At 39.1% G+C, this 24,637-nt stretch overlaps 1 protein-coding gene across 2 annotated transcripts in view; it reads left to right on the top strand.

Annotated features, from left to right (window-relative positions):
- The window catches only part of LOC149220103 (uncharacterized), a 507,923-nt gene that overhangs the window by 401,711 nt on the left and 81,575 nt on the right, over positions 1-24,637 (top strand). For both annotated transcript variants that reach the window (XM_089382726.1, XM_089382725.1), the window contains one exon: positions 1,271-1,339. In XM_089382726.1, the coding sequence (XP_089238852.1) occupies positions 1,271-1,339 (69 nt within the window). The remainder of the gene's footprint in view (positions 1-1,270; positions 1,340-24,637) is intronic.

Below are 24,637 nucleotides of genomic sequence, written 5' to 3'. Positions count from 1 at the left end.
AGCACACTGGATTCCCCTAAAATTCTAATGACAAAATTCATTCCGGCTTTGGGGTTAGGCTGAATGAAAACTCTACCAATCATGGATAGGTGAGACAAAAAACCTTTTGGAACGTAGATTATCACTAGAAAATTAGGTTTACCTAGGCAATTTACATACATGACTCAGATCTGCTAAGATTATTTACAAGTTACACATGCAGACTGGGTTTACAACATAACATGATCAGGTCGACGATGACTGTCGAATAGCACGGACATGTCGATTAAGCGCTATCCCTTTTGTGAAAAAAGGGGGTGTATTGCTACTGGTAGTTGACATGTAGTGGTCAAAAAGGCCCATTATTGACCTCAAAATTCTCATAATGATTGATTTGAAAGGTTTGTCAAACTCTTGCACAATTCATAGACAAATGTTAATCTTAGATCAAATGCTTTCTTGTTAAATTATATAAACAATGATTCCTCCTTTTGAAAGTTGTCCTCTTCAAAGGTCCTTTGCTTCTTATAGATGTCATGTATTTATAGGTGAAGACCTGCAACTAATTCAATTAAATTTCTCATCAACATGTACCATTACGTTACATTAAATTTCACATCAATTTCTTGTTGTTGTTAGCATTGGTTTGAACGCTGACCAATGGATGAAGTTATGTTTTGCTTAGGTGTATAATTTATGAAGTTGGAAATGGATCATAGAAAATAAACCAAAGCTATGTGTATGTGTCTGTATGTGTAAGAAGTTAGGATAGGGACGGATTTGAAGTTATGAATTTTATCTTTGATTTAACTCTTAATGCCCTGTAGTAAGAAATGCAATCTAATTGATAAAATTGTAGCTCTAAAAAATGGTCAAACTTGAATTATATTAAAATGTGAGGATAGTAGAATGAAGAACGCAGAACACCTATATTAACTTTGCATGGAGTGATGATTCATTCATATTCAAAAGTGATTTACAGCCAAATGTTTTCCAAAAATCACCTAGCATAAATGCTTTGAACTTGAATTTTATTGAAAGGCATATCTTTTATGTCTACACAATAACGTTATTTGTCATAATTCAATAACTTTATCATTCATAATTGGTTTCATTGGACACTTATGATTCATAAATGTAGGTTTTGATTAATGATAAGATTTGAAACACACCATGCAACTCTCCAATTTTGTATATTGGCATATGCTATTGACATAGACATGCATTTTTTGTTAAAAGAAAATAACTACAATTTTCATTCCCGGTAAACATCATCTTGTTGTATATGCAGATTCTACTATTTCTTGGTTATGGATTATCAGTGTTTTGTTTGGTCGTTTTGATGTCATTCCTTCTGAAGGTAAGTTGGAATCTCTCTAATTTTAAGGACCTCATGTCTTATAGAAGAAAAGGAAAAGATATAAATTAAACTTTCATGATTAGATTAGAACACACATTATATATATATTTTTATTGTAGTTAGCATAAAGACATGAAGAAGAAAATGTAAGAAAATTAAGTTTATCAATATATGGGCACCATAGTTATGACAAAACCATATAAGGATTATCAATGAGTTAAATTATTTCAATATCTCTCAAAACTTGTTGATGTGGGGACTAGATTTTGAAAATGATAATTTAAATGGAATATGAGGTTTGCAATATTAGACATCATATAAATAATTAATAAATGTGATATGGTTTACTTGTACTTGATAAGGTTTATAATCTATAACACAGATAAAGATATGCCCTATAATAAACATTAAAGCATCCAACAAATGATAGGTCTTTATACTACCAAATATGAAGCTTGGTTTGAAGCCTCTATTTATGCCAACACCACTTCAAAGTTATGCCAAGATGCCACACACACAATGACCCCCAACTCAAGATAGGTCCAAGATGTAGGAAGCCACCCAAGCAGACTATCTAACGCAACTTATTACCTCCCAAATTGTACTTGATAATAAATCCCTAATTCATAAGGTACAATCCAAGGGGAAACTATGAAGATGGTCAACATTTCACCTAAGCAACCTATCCTCTTCACTTTGCGCTAGCTCTCCTCAGACTGAAGGGGGGTATCCATAGTAGGATCACTAAATCCAAGAAATGGGGCACAAGGGAAGTGAGCTTAGCTTTAGTAAAATGATGTTTTAGGATTTTTTTGGATTTCAAAAGAGGTGATGGAAGGAAGTACAAACCAATGCGAAATCCAACAATGGAAATAGAGTCAAAGTGAATCAAAGAGGTTTATGGAACCACGAAGAAAACCCTTCTTTAGAATTGGTCGATTCCATTCAAGGATTAGGAATAAGAGATTAGAACCTAGCAGGATGAACAATCTCTTGTCTAATATATATTAGCAATGAAAATCAAGGACCTACAAGAAAGGGTCTTCGAGGAGCAATCTTCACCAACAAGATCAACTATAGCTTTATAAACATAATACTTCTTGCTAGGGTTCCAAGATGGATAGACAAAGAAAGGCACCAAATAATTATCAAATTAACAAATGAAGAAGGAGAAGAGTTACCCCAAAACCTCTTACTTCCAACTAGTAGTTTCACCCTTGAATGGATCAATCTAGTCATCCTGTAGAAAACTTAAGCATTTCACCATAAATATTTATGCACCAATTAAGAAACAAGATAGAGAAACTTCAATTATTGACAACAACATCCACAAGGTAGAAAACCTTTAACAACCATATGCTTCAAGAAATATATGTCAACTAAGCTCCAAGAAGTGGAAGCTCCATAAATCCAACCATGAGTGCAAATGAGGAAGGGCTACTCTTTATTTCCAGTATGATAGAATAATAATATCACATATGATACCCTTATATCTAGCCTAGGGATGAGTAAAGAATTATTTCCTCCAACTAACTAGTCAAAAATACTTAATATAAGAGATGGTCAAGCCACATGTACAATACTCTAGTCAAAATAGACCCAAAAGAGTGGGATGTCTTCGTCAAAGGGCGAAGAAGATGAGTCAAAGGTGCAATTTCTATCTTCCAAAGGCCTAAAAGTGGATAGATCTACGACCAAGTCAGAAAGTATGCAATGAAATCCTCCTATATCTCCTCCAAGGTGGAATGTCCCAACAAACAATGAGTAGAATCCCTTAAGAGTGGATGACCCGAATAGATGCATAATAACATGGGTTGTGTGGCCTCAAGAGATAGGGATATCTTCAACATGGGAACATATCAATAATGAACTCCCCAAATAAGAAAAACACTCAAGTAAAATATGTGGGGTGCTCCCTACTGGTCAAAATAGTGGTGAAATTTTTCCCACAACAAATTTTAAAAGAAACATAATTGTGTAAAAAATTTCTTGATTTTCTATTATAACTACATTTTGGATATCCCGTAGTTATTCTGCATCTAATGTTGCTGATTTGGAAAAATTTTGGGCACTTTGTCAAATTATAACTTCTTCTAAAGCTAGGCCACACTAAAAATATGCAATACACCCAAAATCTAGGGTTTGAAACTCCTAGATCTTTTCCAAGATGAGGTGTGCCATCAACAAGCATCATAAAATGAGAAAAGTAGCCTCCAAGGTGGATTTCATCCTCAAATCAAGAAAGTGGGTACATTGTGAAAGGTCTCAACATTTCGAAAGCAAATAATACTCAATCATCTACATGAAAAGAAGGGATTTGCACCCCCCCAAAAAAAAATAAAAAATAAAAAAATGCTCCAATGTCTAGATGTGAGGTCTCCAATGTGTAACCTCCTCCTCAAATCATGCTAACCATATCCTCTAGTCAAGGGAAGTACAAGAAGGTCCACACATGCCAAAGAAGCAATGCATCCTCCAAGGTGGTTGTCCCATCAAACTATCTAGTACATGTCTCCAATTGTGTGAATAGGTGGAACACTCCAAGATTTGTGATGTGGAAAGGAATGAAATGTCCAAGTGCATGAAGAATATCGCTAAACTACCCAGGGCATTGTGACCAATGCCTAGAGAGTTAAGAAGATGTTGCAAGAATTGTGAACTTCCTTGGGAACTGTGAAAATGCCAAATATGGTGATGAAGCCAATGCAATGCCCAAAATGATAGGGCTTGTTACCCACCTACCTGTGGGTAACCCCCAAGGAATTTTTTTCCCTTATTTGATCTAGCTAGCGAGCTAGCAACCCCATATTGATCCACATGTATCCATCTTCTTTTGCCTCTTAGCCACTCACCAATCATCATTTATTATCACCTAGCTAGTTCGTCAAATGAAGGTGGGTCTCCAAATATGAGGTATGCTAACCATTTTTGTATCATTAGTTTATCTTTTAATGATTTAAGGAATTTTAGTATGGGTCAAGGGTTGATTCAGATGATGGACCTCTCTAGACCGTATTTGTGTTTCCCTAGTTCACCTTGGTGGTTATCCTCTACCCCTAGTTCACCGTGACCTCCCTTGATGCCTTTTCTTTCCACTGTTTAGGAGGGGCATGGATAGGAGGCCTTGATTGATGATACATGTCCATAGCTATCTTCCACATTTTGTCTTTTCCCCATGTCATCTTCCTTCTTTTGGTTGATTTCTTACTTATCATAATTATTGGTTAGTTCTTATGTACCATGTCTTTGGTAAGGGATCAAAACTTCGCTCTAAGAGGTTGATGAAGTAGAAAGAAAGATAAATCCAAATAAAGCCACATTGCAAGAAAAATAGAAAAAGGAAAAAGATGGCTGGCACAAATTATGAGTGCATGGACAAAATCCTTACTTGAGCTCTATTGTAGGTAGACTTGACTCAAGGAAAGAGTCAAAGTTGACCGGGGCAACAATAGTGGTTTTTGGCCCATGGTCTTTTGGGTTTCCCATGGTTTTGAGCTTGTGGAATTCATGTAATGGAGCCTATAAAAGGATGGGAGGAATTCTATTGTAAGTGGCCAAGGGATGTAAGTGGTGAAGGCTCACTTGGCTAACTTGGCTAGGAATTTGGCCAAGGATCTAATGGAATTTTGTTAGCTGGGTTTTTCCCTAGAGTTGGGGTTTCCCCAAGGTAAACATGGTGTTATGTTTTCATTTTGTTGCTGTGTTAATGTTTCTCTCGGTAAATATTCTATCTCTTCGATAATTAATTTTACATTTGGTATCAGAGCTAAGTGTTGGTTTCAAGGGGATTCCTCTGATGCCAAGGGTTTGTTTGGCCTAGTGGATAGATCGACCCAAATTCTATCACAAATATGACCACATATCAGGAAGGTAGCATGGCCGATCTGAAGCTAGAGAATGTGGACAAGGCATCACAAGGACCTACCACGCTAAGGCCATCGAGGGACTAGTGGATATTCACCAAGAATAGACACAAGCATGGATGTGTTGTTGCTCTGCAGATGCATAGAGGGCAAGTTATTAAAGCTTCATGGTGTATCAAAGGTCTAAACACAAGGGTATAATGCGTCCGAAATCCCTAGAGCATTTCCAATGTGAGGGGTTGTGACCCAAAACTCAAAAGGCCACGTGAAAAGTTATGAGGCACAGTAACCATGCATCCAAGGGGCACACAACATCAATGAAAAACTTAACATTACAAAATTCCTATTGGAAGTGCACAATGGTAGTAGGAAAACCATTGTTAAATATGTTATGTGAAAGTCAAGCCAAGGATAGATGGGTGCAGCTAATGGTCTGTGGGAATCAAGGTCCTTGATGCAAGTATCCTTGATTGAATCACATCAACCAGGGCACAACGTTGACATTGTGGAGATCTCCAAGCTAGAGGAGGATTTTGAAGTGATCATGGATGGTTTCCTATTGTCGCTAGCAACAAGCCCATGAGAAATCTGAGGCTACAACCTTGTTTTTGTCTCTGGTCTAGGGCCATGAGTGCAACGAGAGAAACTGTTGACAGAATAGGTCGTAGATTCAATCGTGAATGTGTTGAAGCATGATTCCATAGGGGATCAATGCATGATGATGTCGCATTGATGATCACTGACATTGCACATAATTCCTTTAGATCTGTGTGCATTTTTTGTGAACTTTGTGGCGGTTATTTGCATTGGATTTTGATGTTCAAGAGTAAAAAAACCACATAAGGTGATTTAAGCAGTGATTGTATGCATGTGAAATGTTTGGTATAATGCTCATATGGAAGGGACCGTGGTTGTGGTGGTCAAGGAGAATATGGAAATGATGCTGCTGAGGCATGTGATTTCTGTCCATGGAAAAATTTGTAGTGGAGATAAGGGACTCTTTGGAGCAGGAGTCTACAGTCTAGCTCGACGCCTTCGACATAGAGGAGGAAGCCACCTTTGCTTTCAATCATTACACTTATAAGATAGGAGTTCACTGTATTTCCATGCGATTGATCTAGTAAAATTAATTGCAATGGTGGATCATAGACTTTGGGAGGTCCAAGAGAGCATGGGGCTTAGAGTGTGTCAAGTTGAAAGGATGGTCATATAAGGAGAGCAAAAAAAAAATATTATTATAATGGAGTCAAAATTATTGCATGTAAATAGGCATATGATTGTAAGACCTGGTAAGGCATGCATACCCCTGGGAAATTGTTGGTAAAGTCTGGTGTTAGACCTAGGTGATAGAGGGCATGTCGAGTTAACAAATACCCTGGATATAAACTTTGAGTACCTTGGGTATAAAATTTGAGGGGGGGTGTTACCCACCATTTTGTGGGTGATATCCCTAGGAGAATTTTTTCTCCAAGATGGTCCTCAACCGGTAGCTAGCAGCCCCTTGCAGCCACTAACCAGCTCGTTGTGCTATTTCTCCGCCATTTGAGCCAGCCATGTCGTCCCTCACCCATCGACCATGATCATATGTTTGAAGGTGGGCCTCCCAAACCTAAAGGCATGCCTTGTCATTTGGTAATTGAGTATTGTAGTTTTCTTATCATGGACACTTTTGGGCATGGATTAATGGGGGGATTCAACGAAAAGAATGGGATAGGTCTGTGCTTTTGTCCCCTAGACCCCTTTTGGATGTTAACCTTGGATTCTAGTCCCATGAGATCTCTTTTACTGACCATTTGGCTTTAGGGATGGTGCTTCATGGGAAACCCTGATTTTGGTTGCGTGGTCCCACTTCCTCATCCACATATATTTCCCCCTTTCCACTCATTATAACCCCATTCATCATTTCTCCCACCTGGGTCCACATTCTTCCACTGGGTCCGCATAGGGTTAGCTTTCCCCCTCCTCTTTCCCACACCTTAGGTCGGGCCTGGAATAATGCCTCGGAGGTTGATGCAACTGAAAAGAAAAATAAAAGCATAATTTGCCACATTCAATAGGAAAATATACCACAAAATGAAAAAGATGGTCGAGACAAACACATTTAGCATGTGGGCAAAAGCCAATACATGAGCTCTACCCCATCATTATGGCCATCACCCTGGTTCCTACAGGCCCTAGATGAGCCTCCTTTATCATTTAGGAACACATGATTGTCCCATCCCCTGCTACATCTCGTACATCATGCTCTTACCTCTTGAGCCCCAAGCAATTAATTAAAGAAAAATTATAAAAGGAAAAAGGCATATAAAGAAGGGTGGAAAAATCAAGGTTGGGGCACCTCATGTACCACGATTTCTCCCTCCTATACATTATATACCCAAGTGTAGGCTTCCCTTTTACTAGCTACCCTTCTACCCCAGCATGTGACCCAGGGATGCCCCTTTCTATTCCCTACTCTATTCATCTCTTTATCACATACCACAACCTTTAAAGGATGTAACTTGGACATATTATCCCCTTTAGAAGTAGAAACCACCTAATGGGATACTTGGTTAACCCCATTTGGAGCTTGGAAACATTAGCACATGCCAAAGCCCATTATGGAAGGGCATGCCATTATGAAGTCCCCACCTGTTGTCCATGGTTTATAAGCTCTCTTACTCTATTTCCTTGATGACTTGTTGTATTGAAAGGCTAGGGGACGCATTGGATCTTATACAAGATTGCAGGTGGTCTCCATCTTGGGGTTGGTCTCCCTATACGGGGTCCTAATCCTCCAGAAGGCTACATTGGCACATGTAGGGTGTGTGTTGAGATCCATGGGCCTCCACAACAGTAGAAAACACTCCATGGATCCCCAAATATGTTCAGAGATTGCTCAAGATTCACCTATTGGATGAGGAAGATGCACTTGGTTCACCTTTGCCTAGCCAGCCCCACAGTTGTACCATGCACTTGGAAAATGACCTAGGACTTGTATGCTGATATGGCATCACTTAAACCATCATTTGTGCCCTAAAGATGGTCTACAGGCATATTTGACTTACTTGGAGACCCATGAGGTCACTTGTGTGCTCTCACAACCATTGAGAGCACCACAGGTTTATTATGTGGAGAACAAGGGGTCAACTCCTTGTCCATTACTTTTGGAAGTCCAATTCATCATTTTAGCACTTATGGACTTCATCAGGCCTCTTAGAGAGCCCAATGACATGCATTATTGATTATTCAACCTCTTGGGAGGCTTATTATTTTATTTATGAGCTAGTTTGGTGGGCTTGTCACTAGTAGATAGTTATTTGCCCATTATTTTAGTTGATGGGCTAATGTAGGCTCAAATTAGGTAATTCGAAATCCTAATAAGTGTATAAATAGGAGACATGAATTCATTTGTATCATCACTTGGATTGGATCATTCTCTCTCTTGAGAATTTCACATTTCTTTCTTGGAGGACAAATTGGAGCATGGATGAATTTTGATGTTTGGATTGGACTTTCTTATCTTGGAGCTTCTTTATTGGAAAATGTGATGATGGTTGGATATATTCTCTTACATGTAAGTACAATATTGATGCTTTTTTCTTTTAATTTGTCACATACATTGACCATGGGATTTTCGCTATTTTAGGGCTAATTGTTGCATGCATTCACTGTTTCATTATGGAATTATGTTTCTATATAGCATATCTCTATGTATGGGCCATGTTTGTTGAATGAATTTTCCTAGAGATTGAAATTATCTTGATAAGCCATCTTCATTTGCAAGCGAAGTACAAACGCTTTAAGGTCACTTTCTTTTCTTTGCCCTAATGTTGGACGAAGTTGCCCTTAAAGCCTCCTCGAACTAGAAACAAGATCCAATATCATAATTCTTCTTGATTCCATATCTCCAAAGGAATTAGGCACTGATCCACCATAAGGTGATCACCTTAAAACCTTTTTCTTCACCTTGTTCCCCTCTTTTCTAGGTCTAGCCACGCTGGGTCACCTAGGGCATCACTTTCCCGACAAAGTAGCCATAGAAAAAGTTTTAACTCCTAGCCTCTACTGCACTGGTGTGTCCTCAAGGTATCCTCCAAATTTGAAGAAATTTCGACGGTGGGATTGTGAGATATCCCAAGCCCTGGCTCTGAGATCAAACTTTGCCCTGGTGTTCCCTAGGCTAGTACCTCATAGGATCAATTTGACACCTTTAAGTGGAAATTCTTGTTTTGATCCTTTCCCCTTCCTTTTTTAGGTTAAGATCATCATTGGTTGCTAAAATCCCTCCCCTTAACCTAGGTTGGGTCCACTTGGTCCCGTGTGGTCCCATACCTTTGAAAAGTTAATTCTTCAAGAACCACTGGGGAAACCAAGTCCAATAAGGATTTTAGGGATTGGGAAACTCCTTTACAAGGCATATTCCTTTAACCTAGCCCTTAAATCCTCATCTCCTTCTCCTAGAAATCTTTGTACCTTGCTTGAAGAGCAAGCAAGCTCCATTCTTAACCACCTTCTAGGAAAAGGATCATTAAGGTCACTTCACATCCATTTTTTGATTCATCCTTCACAAGTGACTTTCTATATACTGGGTATCCTCCCATTAGTGAAAGTCCGTAAAGATTAGGGACTCTTAGTTGAGGTGACAGTGGGCTAAGTCTCCATTGTTGTCCTTGATCTAGCAGTTGTCCCTTTAGGAGTCCTTTAGCCCCCCTACTAGTTTGAGCAGTAACAGGGTGTAAGGACTAGAGTGAGTGGAGCTAACTCACTTTGACGGTTTGGCTGGATTTGGTCAAGGAAATCCCAGGTCAAGGTTTAAGGTGGGATTGTTAGGTAAACTTGACTCGGGGAAAGAGTCAAAGTTGACTCGGTCAACAGTAGTGGTATTGGGTCCATGGTTTTTTTGGTTTCCTATGGTTTTGTGCCCATGCAATTCATGTAATAGAGCTTATAAAAGGTTGGGAGGAACTCTAATTTAAGTGGCCAAGGAATGTGAGCAGTGAAGGCTCACTTGGTTGGCTTGGCTAGGCATTTGGCCAAGGGTCTAATGGAATTCAGTTACCTAGGTTTTTCCTCGGAGTTGGGGTTTTTCCAGGGTAAACATATTGTTATGCTTGTATATTGTTGGTGTGTTAATGTTTCTCTCGATAAATACTTTGTCTCTTTGGTAATTAATTTTACACTCTACCCCCCTCATTAGCCCTCACCTAGTTCTTGGCTTATCATGATCAATCTAAATCAAAGAAACTTATGAATGTCCCAAACCCAAATGAGCAAGAAACCACTTCCTCATAAAAGGGAGAAGTTATAAAATGCATCATCTGAGCTTAACATCAAGCATATGCATAATGAAAGAAAGAAAATAAGTAAAGAAAAAGGAACACAAGAGGGGTCATAAAAATAGGCCAAGGAAATAGGTAACTCAAACCCCAATTATCGATCCCTCTTCACACTGTATACTCAATGGGACTGGTTACATAGGTGGTGCACCACAAAGGGTCATCTTCCTTGAGATATTTCCCCGTTCCATTTCATCTTATTTCACTAACACCTTTTATCAATGGGTCGACCTAGGAACTATTCCTCCCCATCAGGTTGGAAGTGCCTAATAGGGCACATTCATAAATCTCCCATACTTAAGTGGGGCAACTGTTTATAAGTCTTCTGCTAGAAGGTATTTGATGTTGAGGTCTATGTGAAGTACTTTTATGCATTGTTTCATTAAATTGGGCTTGCATTGATACTCTTATAGTTTGATATGGCTTTGATGTTGATGTCACTTGATTCCATGAGATGTGTTAGGTGATTTCTCAAGGTTTCACTACCCACCCCTTGAGGGATTAGGGATGGCTGGATGAACTATCACCTAACACCTAGGGATAGGTGATGGGTGAATTCTAGGGATGTTTCTAGGTAGGTTGTTGCACATTTTGAGTAGGACATTGAGAAATTTTATGATTCAGTATTGTGAGATATGTCGTCCTCTTCCTCCAAAGCCTTGGATGTTGACCATCTGAGCTAGGATGTTGCCTTCATTAATGATGTTCTCTAGGTCCCAGCAGGATCCCCCTAGATTTGCACCCTTCTTGATGGACATTGACTTGTGAATGATGTTTATGATGATGAAGCTATCATGTACCCATTTTTATTTTCCTCTATAGTACAACTAGGGTGGATTTGTAGGGCACGGGATGGCCAGGTCAGGGGAGCATGATTATGTCATCAGGGGTCTCGGGGAAGTTTTGAGGAGTTTAAATGGGATCTGATGGCATTCGCTTGGCATATACCATCATACACAATTTGTCTTTCATTTTGTTGCATTCGAATAACTTAAAAAAAACGAAGTTATTAGTGGGCTTGACTTAATTAATTACGCTTGAGGTGGAATTTTGGGAGGAATATTTGATGGAATACCACAGTGTAATAGCTCATTGGAACTGGAACGGGAAGATATACAGGATGAGATGATAGGAAATGACTTTCAGTGGCCCGAGGAGGGATGGTCGCTGATTTACCATTTTCCCAAACTAAAAAAATATTTTAATTAAAATAAAAGGAGGAAAAAAGGAACTAAGTGATTAAAATAATAATAGAGTAATACTTCTAGAGTTGTTCATCAGATCTATAAAAGAGGAGGAGGAAACCGTTTGAGGACATCTTAGAATTGAGCATTTGTCTTTGGTGTGGATTGGAGAATTCAGTTCTCTACCATAGTAACCCTAGGATGGAAACGCTTGAGTGATTCAGTGAGAGTGGGAGATTACCCAACTCTCCCCTTGGTGAATTCATCCAGAATTCACAGAAGAGCCTAGCAGTTGCATTTCAGTTCAGTTTTGGAGGGCCAATGCAGCATTGTAGCATATCTTTGAGGCCAATTTCTCATCTTAGCTATTCGGGTTGTATCAGCATGTAAACCCCAGTTTATCTAATATAATAAAGCTAATGATTTTTCTATTCATGGTGTTATTGGATCGCAATGTTCTATCTGTTATGTTTTACATGAGAATATTCTGTTAAATGAATGAACTTTTATTTATGCATTTTGTTGAGTTAAATTAGCTAAATTTTTCAGTGTGGGACATTACAGTGGTATCAAAGTTAGTTATCCTACCATCCTGAGGGTTTTTCTTGTCAATTTGCTGGACTAGGTTGTTGTAGGAGTCCAAATCGTGATCGTACTGAAGACAAATCTTCTTAATTGTATTGAAAGCGTTATTGGAGGACCATAATTTTCATATGGTTTAGATGGATATTGATCATCATTACAATGGGCCACATATATTACAAACCTCAAATCAATACTCTTTGTAGGGTGTCATTGATTCTTGGAGAGACCAAGCCAAAATTGTTAATGGTCGAGGTTATTAACAAAAGCGTTGACTTTTGAAGGGTTGAAGTCAGCTCATGACAAAAACTGCTTTTATCAAGTTTGAATTTTCTAAGATTGTTGCAAGGGGCCGAATTTCTTAACAGAAGTTGAACTGACTATTGGATTTGTGGCCAAGTCATGGTCATTGATCCATCGTAAGTCAAAATTTCTTGTGACTCGCAGTTGGAAATCAACGAGCTTGAATTGAGGCCGCTTTCTTGTGCGTCGACTAGCTGAAGATTGAATGCTCGTGGATTTTGTCATATTTGATTGGTTGATTTGATGTTGAATCGATCCAGTGAGCGCATTGTTGTGGCATGGGTTTTGTTGGTGCATCAGACATTAACCTACATGCATTAAACAAATATGATCATGTGCCTACCTGTGGATAGTGAAGAATAACGTGGTTGAAGGATTCAGGTTTTAATACTTCAAGGACATAGAGTGAGGACTGATACTACTGTCGGTCCATGTAAATTGATCGCACGACAGGCGTAGTGGGCATAAGGAATAGACAATGCAAATCTCCCCGGCATTGGATGTGTATTTTGATCCTATTGTTGCAGTATACAAGATGAAATGCGATTGGATTTGTTGCTTGAGCAGGCAAAGTTGTGTTTTTTATAGCCTTAGATTCTCATTTGGAGGAGTCTCAATAGAATATGTTGAACCTGTGATCACATATGTGCCACTTTTCTCAACTACAATAGAATGGGCGTAACTATTCAAGCTTTAATGAGCTAGTATGTGATTAGAGGGACACATCACCAAACTTTAGCATTCAAGCCATCGTTCCAAAAGTTGAGTTGGAAACTGTGCATATGATCCTTGCTGAGACCATCACTTTGTGGTTGAACCGCAAAATTCCTTTTTGTTGTAGCATTGAAGTGAAATGTGAATCGTTGATGTTCAAGACTAGTGTGCATTGCGAGGCATGAGGATCCAATGTTGTAGAGTGTGAATGGTTCCAGCCTAATTCCCTTGACTGTATGAAGGCTCACTTTATGAATCAAATCTAGTATCATTTTGAGGATGACTTATAAGGCCATTCATTGGTCAGATAGCCGAGTTAATTCAGAGCTTTGACTCACTGTTTGATGATTGATTCACTGTAGCAACTTCATTGTTTGAAGACAGAGTTGTTGGCTGCCTTTCCTTGTCAGCTGAAGAAATTTGAACCATCCTCTATTCAGAAGGCCGATTAGAGGGAAGGTTTAACACTGTATTTCTAGACATTTAACAAAGCTAACAAAGCCATTGTTTTAGCTTGAAATTCCATCAATTTATTGCTACAACACTCGCTCATTTGTGGCTAAGAACTCTTCAATAGCCGATTTGAATCGCTGGTGTCATTGGAACAAGTTGATCTAAAGTTGAGTTTGTGGCCAGCTTGTTTATTAAGGAGACCGAATTGCCTCAATCACTTGAATGGAGTTTCCTTGCTAGCATGTACCAGAGAAGCTGATCTATTGTTGTGACGATCGAGTTGGTCACAATTGGAAACGCTGAGATCACTTTCTCAAGTTTGAGTCTCTATTAAAGGTGTGCTTGGGTATTAATTTATCCCTTGCCATGTGTGATTGTAAGTTACTGGTAAGAGGATTGTATGAAGCTTGCAAAAGAAATTGTAAACCATTTGAGGCTGCCTAAAGTGATCATAGATGTAAATCCCTGTAGTTGCTACATTGTTGAGTATTGAAACACTGGATGGTTGTCTTAGTCATAGTCGAGTTATATGCTATATAACTGCAACTAAGGTTTGAGGCATATTTTATAGAAGGAGATTGAATTTTCTTCACTGCTATGGTGTTAGGGTTTGTTAGTGTTAAGTCACTTGGTCATTATTATACTTCTGTTGTTAAAGTCAACTTGATGTACTTATCCTTCTTCAGCTAAAACATGGATCAAACCTTCATAAACTCCCTTAATAAACTAGTAGCAACGATCAACAAAACCTTTTCCAAGGAGATACTATCTATGCTACAACAAGAGCAACCATAAAGAGAACATGAAATGTGACACAAAATATCTACACTTGGGACAAATTTGAGATTTATTTCACTAAAATCCCTTCTCAAATTGGAGGAACTTGCTTCACTCCTCTCCAAGGTGGATCGTCAAATGGGAAGAGCTTGATTTGGCCTCTAAAACTAGCCACGATTGCCTTAGTACAACACAAGTATTTGGAGCACCCTTTTATAGGAGTCAAACTTCCAGTTGCCTCTTGTCTCAGTAGTATCATGATGTTGAACACACTTATACCTCCTTATAGTGATGACATTATGAGGAGAGTCTTTAGAATGATAGTGGAAACCTTTTAGGATTTGGATAACAATGAGGGCCCTGTTACCCACCATTTTGTGGGTGATTTCCCTAGGAGAATTTTTTCTCCAAGATGGTCCTCAGCCAACATCCAACAGCCCTGTGCAACCACCAGCGAGCTCATTATTCCTTTTCTCCGCCACCTGATCCAACCATGTGGTCCCTTGCCCATCTTCCATGATCATACGTTTGAAGGTGGGCCTCCCGAACCTAAAGGTATGCCTTGTCATTTAATAATTGGGTATTATAGTTTTCTTATCATGGGCACTTATGGGTATGGATTAATGGGGGTATTTGGCGGAAAGAATGGATTAGGTCTGTGCCCTTGTCCCCTAACCCCCTTTTGGATTTTAACCTTGTACCCTATTCCTGTGGGATCTATTTTACTGACCATTTGGCGTTAGGGATGGTATTTCATGGGAAACCCCAATTTTGGTTGTATGGTCTCGCTCCCTTATCTGCTTATATTACCCTCTTTCCACTCATTGCTACCCCATTCATCATTTCTCCCACCTAGGTCCACATAGGGTTAGCTTGCCCCTTCCCCTTGCCCACACCTTGGGTCATGGACTGGAATGAATCCCAGAGGTTGATGTAACTAAAAAGAAAGATAAAAGCATATTTCGCCACAATCAATAGGAAAATGTACCACAAAATGCAAAAGATGGCTGGGACAAACACATTTAGCACATAGGCAAAAGAAAATACATGAGCTCTACCCCATCATCATGGCCATCACCTTGGTTCCTACAGGTTCTATGAACCTCCTTCATCATATAGGAACCCATGATTGTCACAACCCTTGGTGGGCAATGAATCGCCCTACCTTTAAAGGGTGTATTCACTGCTATATCTTATACATCATGCTCTTACCCCTTGAGCCCCGAGCAATTAATTAAAGAAAAACATAAAAAAGAAAAGGGCATATAAAGAATGGTGGAAAAATCAAGGTCGGGGCACTTCATGTACCATGATTGCTCCCTCCTATACATTATACACCCAAGTGTGGTCTTCCCTCTTATTAGCTACCCTTGTACCCTAGCATGTGACCTAGGGCTACCCTTTCTCATCGCCTACTTCATTCACTTATCTGCCACATGCCACCACCTTTTGAAGGATCTACCTTGAATATATTATCCCCTTTAGAAGTGGAAACCACCTAATAGGATTCTTGGTTAACCCCATTTGGAGTTTAGGAGACATTGGCACATCCTACAACCCATTATGGAAGGGCAGACCATTATGAAGTCCCCACCTGTGGTTCATGATTGGTAAGCTCATTTAATCGATTTCTCTAATGACTTGTTGTATTGGAAGGCTAGGGGACGCATTGGATCTTATGCAAGATTGCAGATGGTCTCCATCTTGGGTTTGATCTCCCTATATAGGGTCCTAATCAGTGTTCCACGGGGACTTGCCCCCCCCCTAGGGGTCTAGTTTCCTCACTCCCCCACGCTCCGGGGACTTGGGAACGAGTAGGGGACGTTTCCCCACACTCCCAAAAATCAAGTTCCGCAGGGGGACGTGATAGGGGGACATTTCCATGTCCTGAGGGGAAATTTTCGAAAAGGGGGACGAGGGGGTCGTGAGGGGACGTGGGGGGTCGTGAGGGGTTGTGGGGGGATGAGGGGGGATGAGAGGGGATGAGAACACGCTTTAAAAAAAATGTTTAAATTAACAGTTTTAAAACTAAACTAAAGTTAAACTTTAATTAATTATAACTAAAATTTAATTAATTTAATAGACACGTAGGGTTTTAAGTTATAACGCGTAGGACATCTATGCTTGACATTAGATCGAGATGAGAACTTGGAGAAGAGAGATGCCATCAGCTTGTAAATGATTGAAACTGCTTCCTGGAACACTGGAACTAACTACTGCACTGCTGCTACAAGTTGTGTATGCTGAGAATTTGGTGATTTGAATTTTGGACGACAAAAAGTTCTTTGTTTTATGTCAATGAAGTTAATGAACACTAGAAACCCTAGGACTGTACGCTGGTAAAGCTGTGTTCACCTGTGGGAGCTGAACTGGGCAGAAATCTGCACAAAATAATGAGCGCAATGAAGATATTTTTTGTTGTTGGTTTTATATAGAAAAACATCTGGAGTTTTTGATTGGGCTTGTGAGTCTGAATTGCTGAGCTATGAAAAACTTTGCGATACTCACCAGTTAGATAACCTGCAAGTGCTCGCATGTGTATTTTCTTGCTGGTAAGTTAGACTCACTGTTAGCTAGTCTAGCCTGTAGCTGTTTCATAATGGCTTGTTTCAGCAGCTGGGCCGAATTTGACTCTCGAGTCTGAGCCAAACTTGCCAGGATTTTCTGCTGGTTTGGACCCAATCTACTGTGTTAACTCTTTGCTCTAGAAGACCTTGTTTTTTCTCCAAGCAATATTATCTCTGTTAGATTAGAAATTACTGAGAACTAAACGCTATCTCTTGTGGTTCTTCTGGGTGCAACAGATGACTAATGTTGTGATCTATTACTGTGTCTATAGAATATACATCTATGAGCTCCTATGAATTCATATTACTGACTGATTTACATCTTCTTACACAGACACACACTAATACACACATTAGTTACTTCAAATCACACCACAAATAAGTGGAAGAGAAAACTTCAGCTAAAGTCTAGAATGGAAACTTGCCCTTAGGGATCATCACATTGTTGTGTCAAGTTATATTGATAAGTCAAAGCAAATTGGTTGGTATTGAAACTGTATTTTGTGTGGTTCATGGTAAAAGATCTTTGCGGTTAAAGACCTTTCAATATCACAGTAAATTTCCTCCTTGTTGATCATAAAATTTAATGATATTTGAAGACACATACCCTCAACATTATATGTTATCTTTAATCTTTAAATTTATATGATATTAGATAATGATATTCATATCAATGATCATGCTTTGCAGCTTTTCAATTCAAACCCAATTGTCATAGTGGACTCAATTAATAAATTATATTTTATATTTATAAGTTTTTAAGACCCTGACACTCCCCCACATTTCCTAAAAATTGGTGGGGAGCTTTTGCATAGGCCGCTCCCTCGTATCCTTGCTCCCTCGCCCCCTCGTCCCGGAACCTTGGTGGAACATTGGTCCTAATCCTCCAGAGAGCTACATTGGCACATGTAGGGTGTATGTTGAGAGCCATGGGCCTCCACAATAGTAGATAGCATTCCATGGATGCCCACAGGCATTCAGAGATTGCTCGTGGTTCACTTATTGGACAAGGAAGATGCACCTGACCCATCATGTCCAACTGGCCCTAGATTTGCACCATACACTTGGCAGATGATCTAGTACTTGCAAGATGATGTGGCATTACCTACACCATTATCCTAGCCCTTCCAGGTGATCTGCAGGCATCTTTGATTTGTTTGGAGACCCATGAGGATACTTGTGTACCCCCACATGTCATTTGGAGCACCATACGTTATTACAAGGGGCTAACCCCTTGTCTACCACTTTTGAGGGTCCTACTCTTCATTATGGCACCCATGGACCTCATTAGGCCTCTTAGAGGGCCCTACGACATTCATAGATTATTATTTGGCCTCTTGAGAGGCTTATTCTTTCATTTATGAGCTAGTTTGGTGGGCTTGTCACCAAAAGTCAGATTATTAGAACATTATTTTATTTTTGAGGCTTATGTAGGCCAAGGAGGCTAATTCGAAATCCTCATTAGTGTATAAATAGAAATGAGATGAGTTCATTATCTCATCATCACTTTGGATTGGATCTTTTCTCTGTCTTGAGAATTTCACACTTTTTTTAGAGGATGAATTGGAGCTTTATGGATGAATTTTGATGTGTGGATATTGGTATATCTTATCTTGGAGCTTCTCTTTTGTCAATTGTGGATTGGTGGATATATTATGTTACATGTAAGTACATTATTTTAATTTTATTCTTGTTTTACTTTGTCATATATATTGGACTGAGATTTTCGCTATTTTTGGGGCTAATTGTTGTGTCGGGCCAGGAGGTAACTCCTCAAATGAATTATGTTTTTGCATTAAGGCTAATAATAGATATATACATGGAGGGAGCGACTCTTGGGCTTCATCTCCCAATGTCTTTTCATATTCCAATTCTTCTTATTTTCTATTTACACTATTTTACATGGATTCGACTAATCCCAATGATTAGGTGTCAACATTCCCCCCCTTAATCTGAAGGGATGTTGGTGAATCCAAGCATCATTCTGAATCTTGCGAACTTTTCTCTTCCAAGTGCTTTGGTGAAGATGTCTGCAATCTGCTCATTTGTGGAACAATGGCTTAGATGTATTGTATTAGCCTCAACATAATGTCGAATCAAATGGTATTTTGTATTGATGTGCTTTGTTCAATCATGGAATTTTGGGTTCTTGGCCAAATTTATTGTAGAAGTGTTGTCAATCATGAGAGGAGTTGAATGCACTTGTTTCTCTTGCAAATCTTCCAGAATTTTCTTGAGCCATTCCTTTGTTTCTTCAGCCGCAACCACATATTTTGCCTCAATTATGGAATCTACTAGAACTGATTTTTTGTGTGACCTTCAGGAGACAGTCCTGATCCAAGACTCATAGCATAACCCGAAGTAGATACCCCAGTTTATTTATCTCCATCGAGGTCTGAATTAGAGTATCCAATCAAGCAGAAGTCGGCCACCTGTGTATGCTTCAGTCCAAAGTCTTGAGTTCCCTTCAAGTACTTTAGAACTCTTTTCACAACAAACCAATGTCCCTCAAAAGGATTTTGTATAAACCTAGAGAGGATTCCAATAGAAAATTAAATGTCTGGTCTAGTAGTAGTCAGGTAGTTGAGACTTCCTACAAGCTGTCTATACTTTGTTGCATCCACAAATTATTTTCCTTTAGTGGATGTGAGCTTTAACATCTATTCCATTGGAGTAGTCAAGGGATTGCACTCAACCATGCCAAACTTGTTCTACAGATCTCCAATGTACTTCTTCTGAGAGAGGAATATAAAATATGGATGTTGAGTTACTTCAATACCAAGTTAGTAGTGAACATACCCCAAGTCTGTCATTTCAAAACCTTTGTTCAATTCCTTATTTATGGATGCAATATAGCTCTCATTGTTCCCTGTCATCAAAATTTCATCTACATACACCACAAGATATACAACTTTTTTGCCAACTTCTTGATAAACAAAGTTGAATTATCAAGATCATAATGTCTAAAGTTGAGTTTCAGAAGATGTTCAGTTAACTTCTTGTACTAGGCTCGCGGTGCTTGCTTGAGGCCATACAAAGATTTTACAAGCTTGCATACTTTATGTGCTTGAACCTTCACAACAAATCCTTCTAGCTGGGACATAAAAACATTCTCTTTCAAATATCCATTCAAGAAAGCAGTTTTTACATCCATTTGATGGAATTTCCAACCATTCTGAGCTGCCAAGGCAAAGATTTTCTGGATGGTAACCCATTTTGTTGTGGGGACAAAAGTCTCTTCATAGTTGAGCCCTTCCTTTTGTGCAAAACCTTTTGCCACAAGCCTGGATTTGTGCTTTTCAAGTGAGGCATCAACTTTATACTTGTTCTTGTAGACCCACTTGCATCCTATTGCTTTGGTTCCCAATGGAGGATCCATTAGCGTCCAAGTGTCATTCTTTATCAAGACATCATACTCTTTTTGCATCGCTTCTTTCCATTCATCATGAGAAGCAACTTCTTTGAAGGAATTTGGTTCAAAATTTGAAGACAAATTCAGTTCACAATCATAAGAAACATCCATATCACCTCCATTTTTCTTGGTTGTACTTCTTGTTCCTGTCTTTCCAACCTCATCAGGATGAACACTTTCAAGTGTCTTTGTCAGTCATTTTGGAGGACCTTTTTGAGATGGCCTAGGTTTCTCAGTTGACTGAGTTGGGGCTGAGTCAAGATTTAGTCTCCCAGTTCTGTCAATCACATCACTCAAAGTGTCATCTGGATAAGTGGTTGGAACTTCATGCGGGGGAAAGAGTGCTTCAGAAGAAGATTCCACTGATTGATCCAGTACAGGAATCCCCTCTTCAAGATGTGGAATCTCATTATCAAATTCTTGAAAAGGCTTTGCATGTCCAAATCTATCCAAGTGATCAAGTTGCCGCTCAACAACATTGTCAGCCTTGGGAGATTCAAGAAATATCACATCTCTAGACACTACAAACTTCTTATTAACTTCATCATAGAGAATATATGCTTTGGATGTATTTGAATACCCCAAGAAGATACACTTACCACTCCTTGCACCAAGTTTGTTTCTTTGTTCCTTAGGTATCAAGGCATAATAGGTGGAACCAAAGACCCTGAGATGCTTTACCGAAGGAATGTGGCCATAACACATTGCATAAGGAGTCTTGTTTCTAATAGTATTAGATGGACACCTATTCTTCACATACATAGCACATAGAACTGCATCGGCCCAAAACATCAATTTAACATTCTTGAAAAACATCATGGAACGTACCATATTTAGGATTGTCATGTTCATTCTTTTAGCTACTTCGTTCTGTTGGGGATTATAAGGCACAATTGTTTGATGTTTGATCCCATGCTGGTGAAGATAGTTTTCAAATTCATTTGAAGTGTATTCTTTTCCATTATTAGTGCGAATAGAGCCAATATGAGATTGTGCATCAATTTCAATCCATGCATGAAATTTCTTGAATGTTCTAAAAGCATAATATTTGTTCTTCAATAAATAAACCGAACACATTCTGGTGTAGTCATCAATAAATGTCATCATATATTTATCTCCATTTGTAGAAGGAACAAGCATTGGGCCACATAAGTTTGAATGAATAAGTTCAAGTTTTCTATGTTCTCTGGAATGTGAATCATGAAAACACTGTTTGTTGTGCTTTCCTAAGATACAAACATCACATTGCTTAAGAATCCTAGGAATTGTAGGCAAACTAGTAACACCACTTTTCTTCAACATACGAAGGCTTTCATAATTCAAGTGTCCAAATCTAACATGCCATAAAAGACTTGATGGAAATGTACCTTCATCAAAATGAGAACTGTATGAGAAGTTTTGTGCATGAGAAGAGGTTCCTTGCAGTGCCAGAAGTCTTTCTTCTTCTATCCCCATCATGACAAGTGAGCGATCTGATGCTTTTTTGACCTCAACCTTTCCATAAAACATATGAATGGAGTGTCCTTGTTGGCGGATGTGGACCAAAGATAGCAAGTTTCTCCTCAGCTCTGGGAGATATAGAACATCATGGAGAAGAACGTCTGGAAGACCAGGCAGTTTGAGTCTGATTGTGCCAAGCCCTGATGGCTTGAGTTTTGATTTGTCTGCAAAGTATACAACTCCATCAACATTGTCAGTAAATTATTAAGAAAAATCTCTTCTAAAATTCATGTGGCAAGTTGCCCCTAAATCAAGCAACCAAACACTTTTCCAAGAAGAAAGTGAAACATTAAATAAGTCTTCAATTACTCCAATATTGCAATGTTCCACAACATAGTGAGCGAATTCGGGTGCTTTATCTTTCCCTTTGTCATTGGTTTTACCTTTGCCTTCATTTCTTTGTTGCTCAATTCTGTCCAAGGCAACTTACATGTGGATGCATCATGTCCATCTCTATTGCATCATATGCAATGAAGATCAAACTTTTCTCCTTGGAACTGTCTGCCCCCCTGCCTCTAAATTCATTTTTCCTCTTCCTCCTTGGCCACCTCTTCCTCTAGAAGAATCTTGTGCAGGATTCTTCTCTTTATGTGCAAGACACACATTTTCTTCAAAAGACTGAGGAGTTGTCTTCTTCCCAAAAGCCTTCTCTCTCTCAGCAAACTTCTTCTCAAGGGAGTCAAAGGTAATCTCCTTGAGGTTTCCACTTGCTTGCAATGACTCAAGATAATTTGAATAAGTGGGATATAGTGCCTTGACATAAGATATGAGAGGAACATCTATTTGAACACCAGTGGTTTATAATATATATATCATGCATAATGGATCTTACTTCTGATGCTAAAGCAAGAGGGTCATCATTTTTCAATTCAAGATTTAACAATTTAATCATTAAATGGACAACTTCAAGTTCAGAGTGTGAGTCCAACAATTCCTTCAACTTTTGTAAGGCTTCAAAAGCATTTGAAAATGGTGAAATATGGCGACTCACCTCTTCATTTACAGATGTTGCAATCAAGGCATAGGCATTGCTATTCTTATTTTCCCAAATGGCAATCTCCTTATTTGAGGTGGGCTTTCTAGGTTCATTATCTCCTTCTCCTACACAACCTTCTTTCCACAACTCATTGAGAATGAGAGTGTGTTTTATCTTCGTTGACCATTCAAGATAGTTCTCTTTTTTAGAGATAACTACTCCAACAATAGATATCAATGAATGCAATTTAATTTTTTTGCACTGTGTAAAAAATGTAGCCTATTGGCAATATACTGTAGAAAAAAAATTGCCCTTCTGGTGGCAAAAAAAAGCACTTTTGGTGGTAACTTGTGTAAAAAAAATGTATTTCTGGTATATATATATGACAAAGTTGTTATATGGGGGAGGGTTATATAGGGAAGGTAGTGTATGGGGGAGGGGGTATATGGGGGAGGGATTATATGGAGGAGACAATGTATGAGGGGAGGTAATGTATGAGGTGAGCGGAGTTATATGATATACAGAGGAGGAGGTGATGGCAGATTCGAGCCTCATGATAGGTGGTATATGAGGAGTTATTAACTATTGGGAGCAGAGGCCATGTATGATTGGTATGCAGTGATGGTGGTATGAGAAAACTAGTAGTTGGGAGAGTGGTGTATGTGGAGGGAGCCACTGTAATACAATATTACATAACCAGGAGTGGGAGCGGAGTTATTATAATCGGGAGTGAGAGGCGGGTTCTGCCTGTGGTATATAATCGTAGTTATATATTATAACAGGAATGGGAGCGGTGGTATGGTGGAGTGTTGTGGAGAGGCGTTACCAGTGTTCATATAACTCTAGCAATCAACATATGGTGGTATGCGATGTCGATGTATTATATGCAATGTATGGAGAAGTTGGTATTATATGTTCTCAGCAGACAACGTTCCAGGGAACCGATATGCGATGTCGATGTATTATATGAAATGTATGGAGAAGCCGGTATTATATTCAGCATACAACATTCCAGGGAACAGAGTATGGGAGAAACCGGTATGGTAATGCTGCAACAGAGAGCAACACAACATGATAACAGTCATGCCATATAATATGTCGCATACACGATAACGATAACACAGTCACAGTAATATCGCATCAACGCAACCTCCAGCAACCATATCAATACCATTAACATAGTAATTGAAAAAATCGGAATACCATTCGCGCAGGAGAGGTCGCCTTCGGATTTAATGCACCTCCGTTCAATTGTTCTCACCACATCACAACTCCTCCAAGCAGCAAACCTTCGACACCCTCATGCGTTCAACATCTCTAGGAAAAAAACTCTAAGTGGGAGCAGAAAACTGGCAAAATACATGAGTTACAAGTCTAAAATGGGACCTGTGCTTTGATACCATGTTAGGGCAGGAGGTAACTCCTCAAATGGATTGTGTTTTTGAATTAAGGCTGATCATAGATATATACATGGAGGGAGAGACTCTTGGGCTTCATCTCCCAGTGTCTCTTCATATTCCAATTCTCCTTATTTTATATTTACACTATTTTACATGGATTCACCTAATCCCAATGATTAGATGTCAACATGCTGCATGCATTTACTGCTTTAAATTTTGGATTTTGTCTCTATTATAGCATCTCTTGAT

Source organism: Pinus tabuliformis, chromosome Q, assembly GCF_031772625.1.
Source record: "Pinus tabuliformis cultivar Carrire ecotype Pingquan chromosome Q, CPIR1, whole genome shotgun sequence".
In the NCBI taxonomy this organism is placed as follows: Eukaryota; Viridiplantae; Streptophyta; class Pinopsida; order Pinales; family Pinaceae; genus Pinus; species Pinus tabuliformis.
This window is presented reverse-complemented; position numbering and strand designations above follow the sequence as displayed.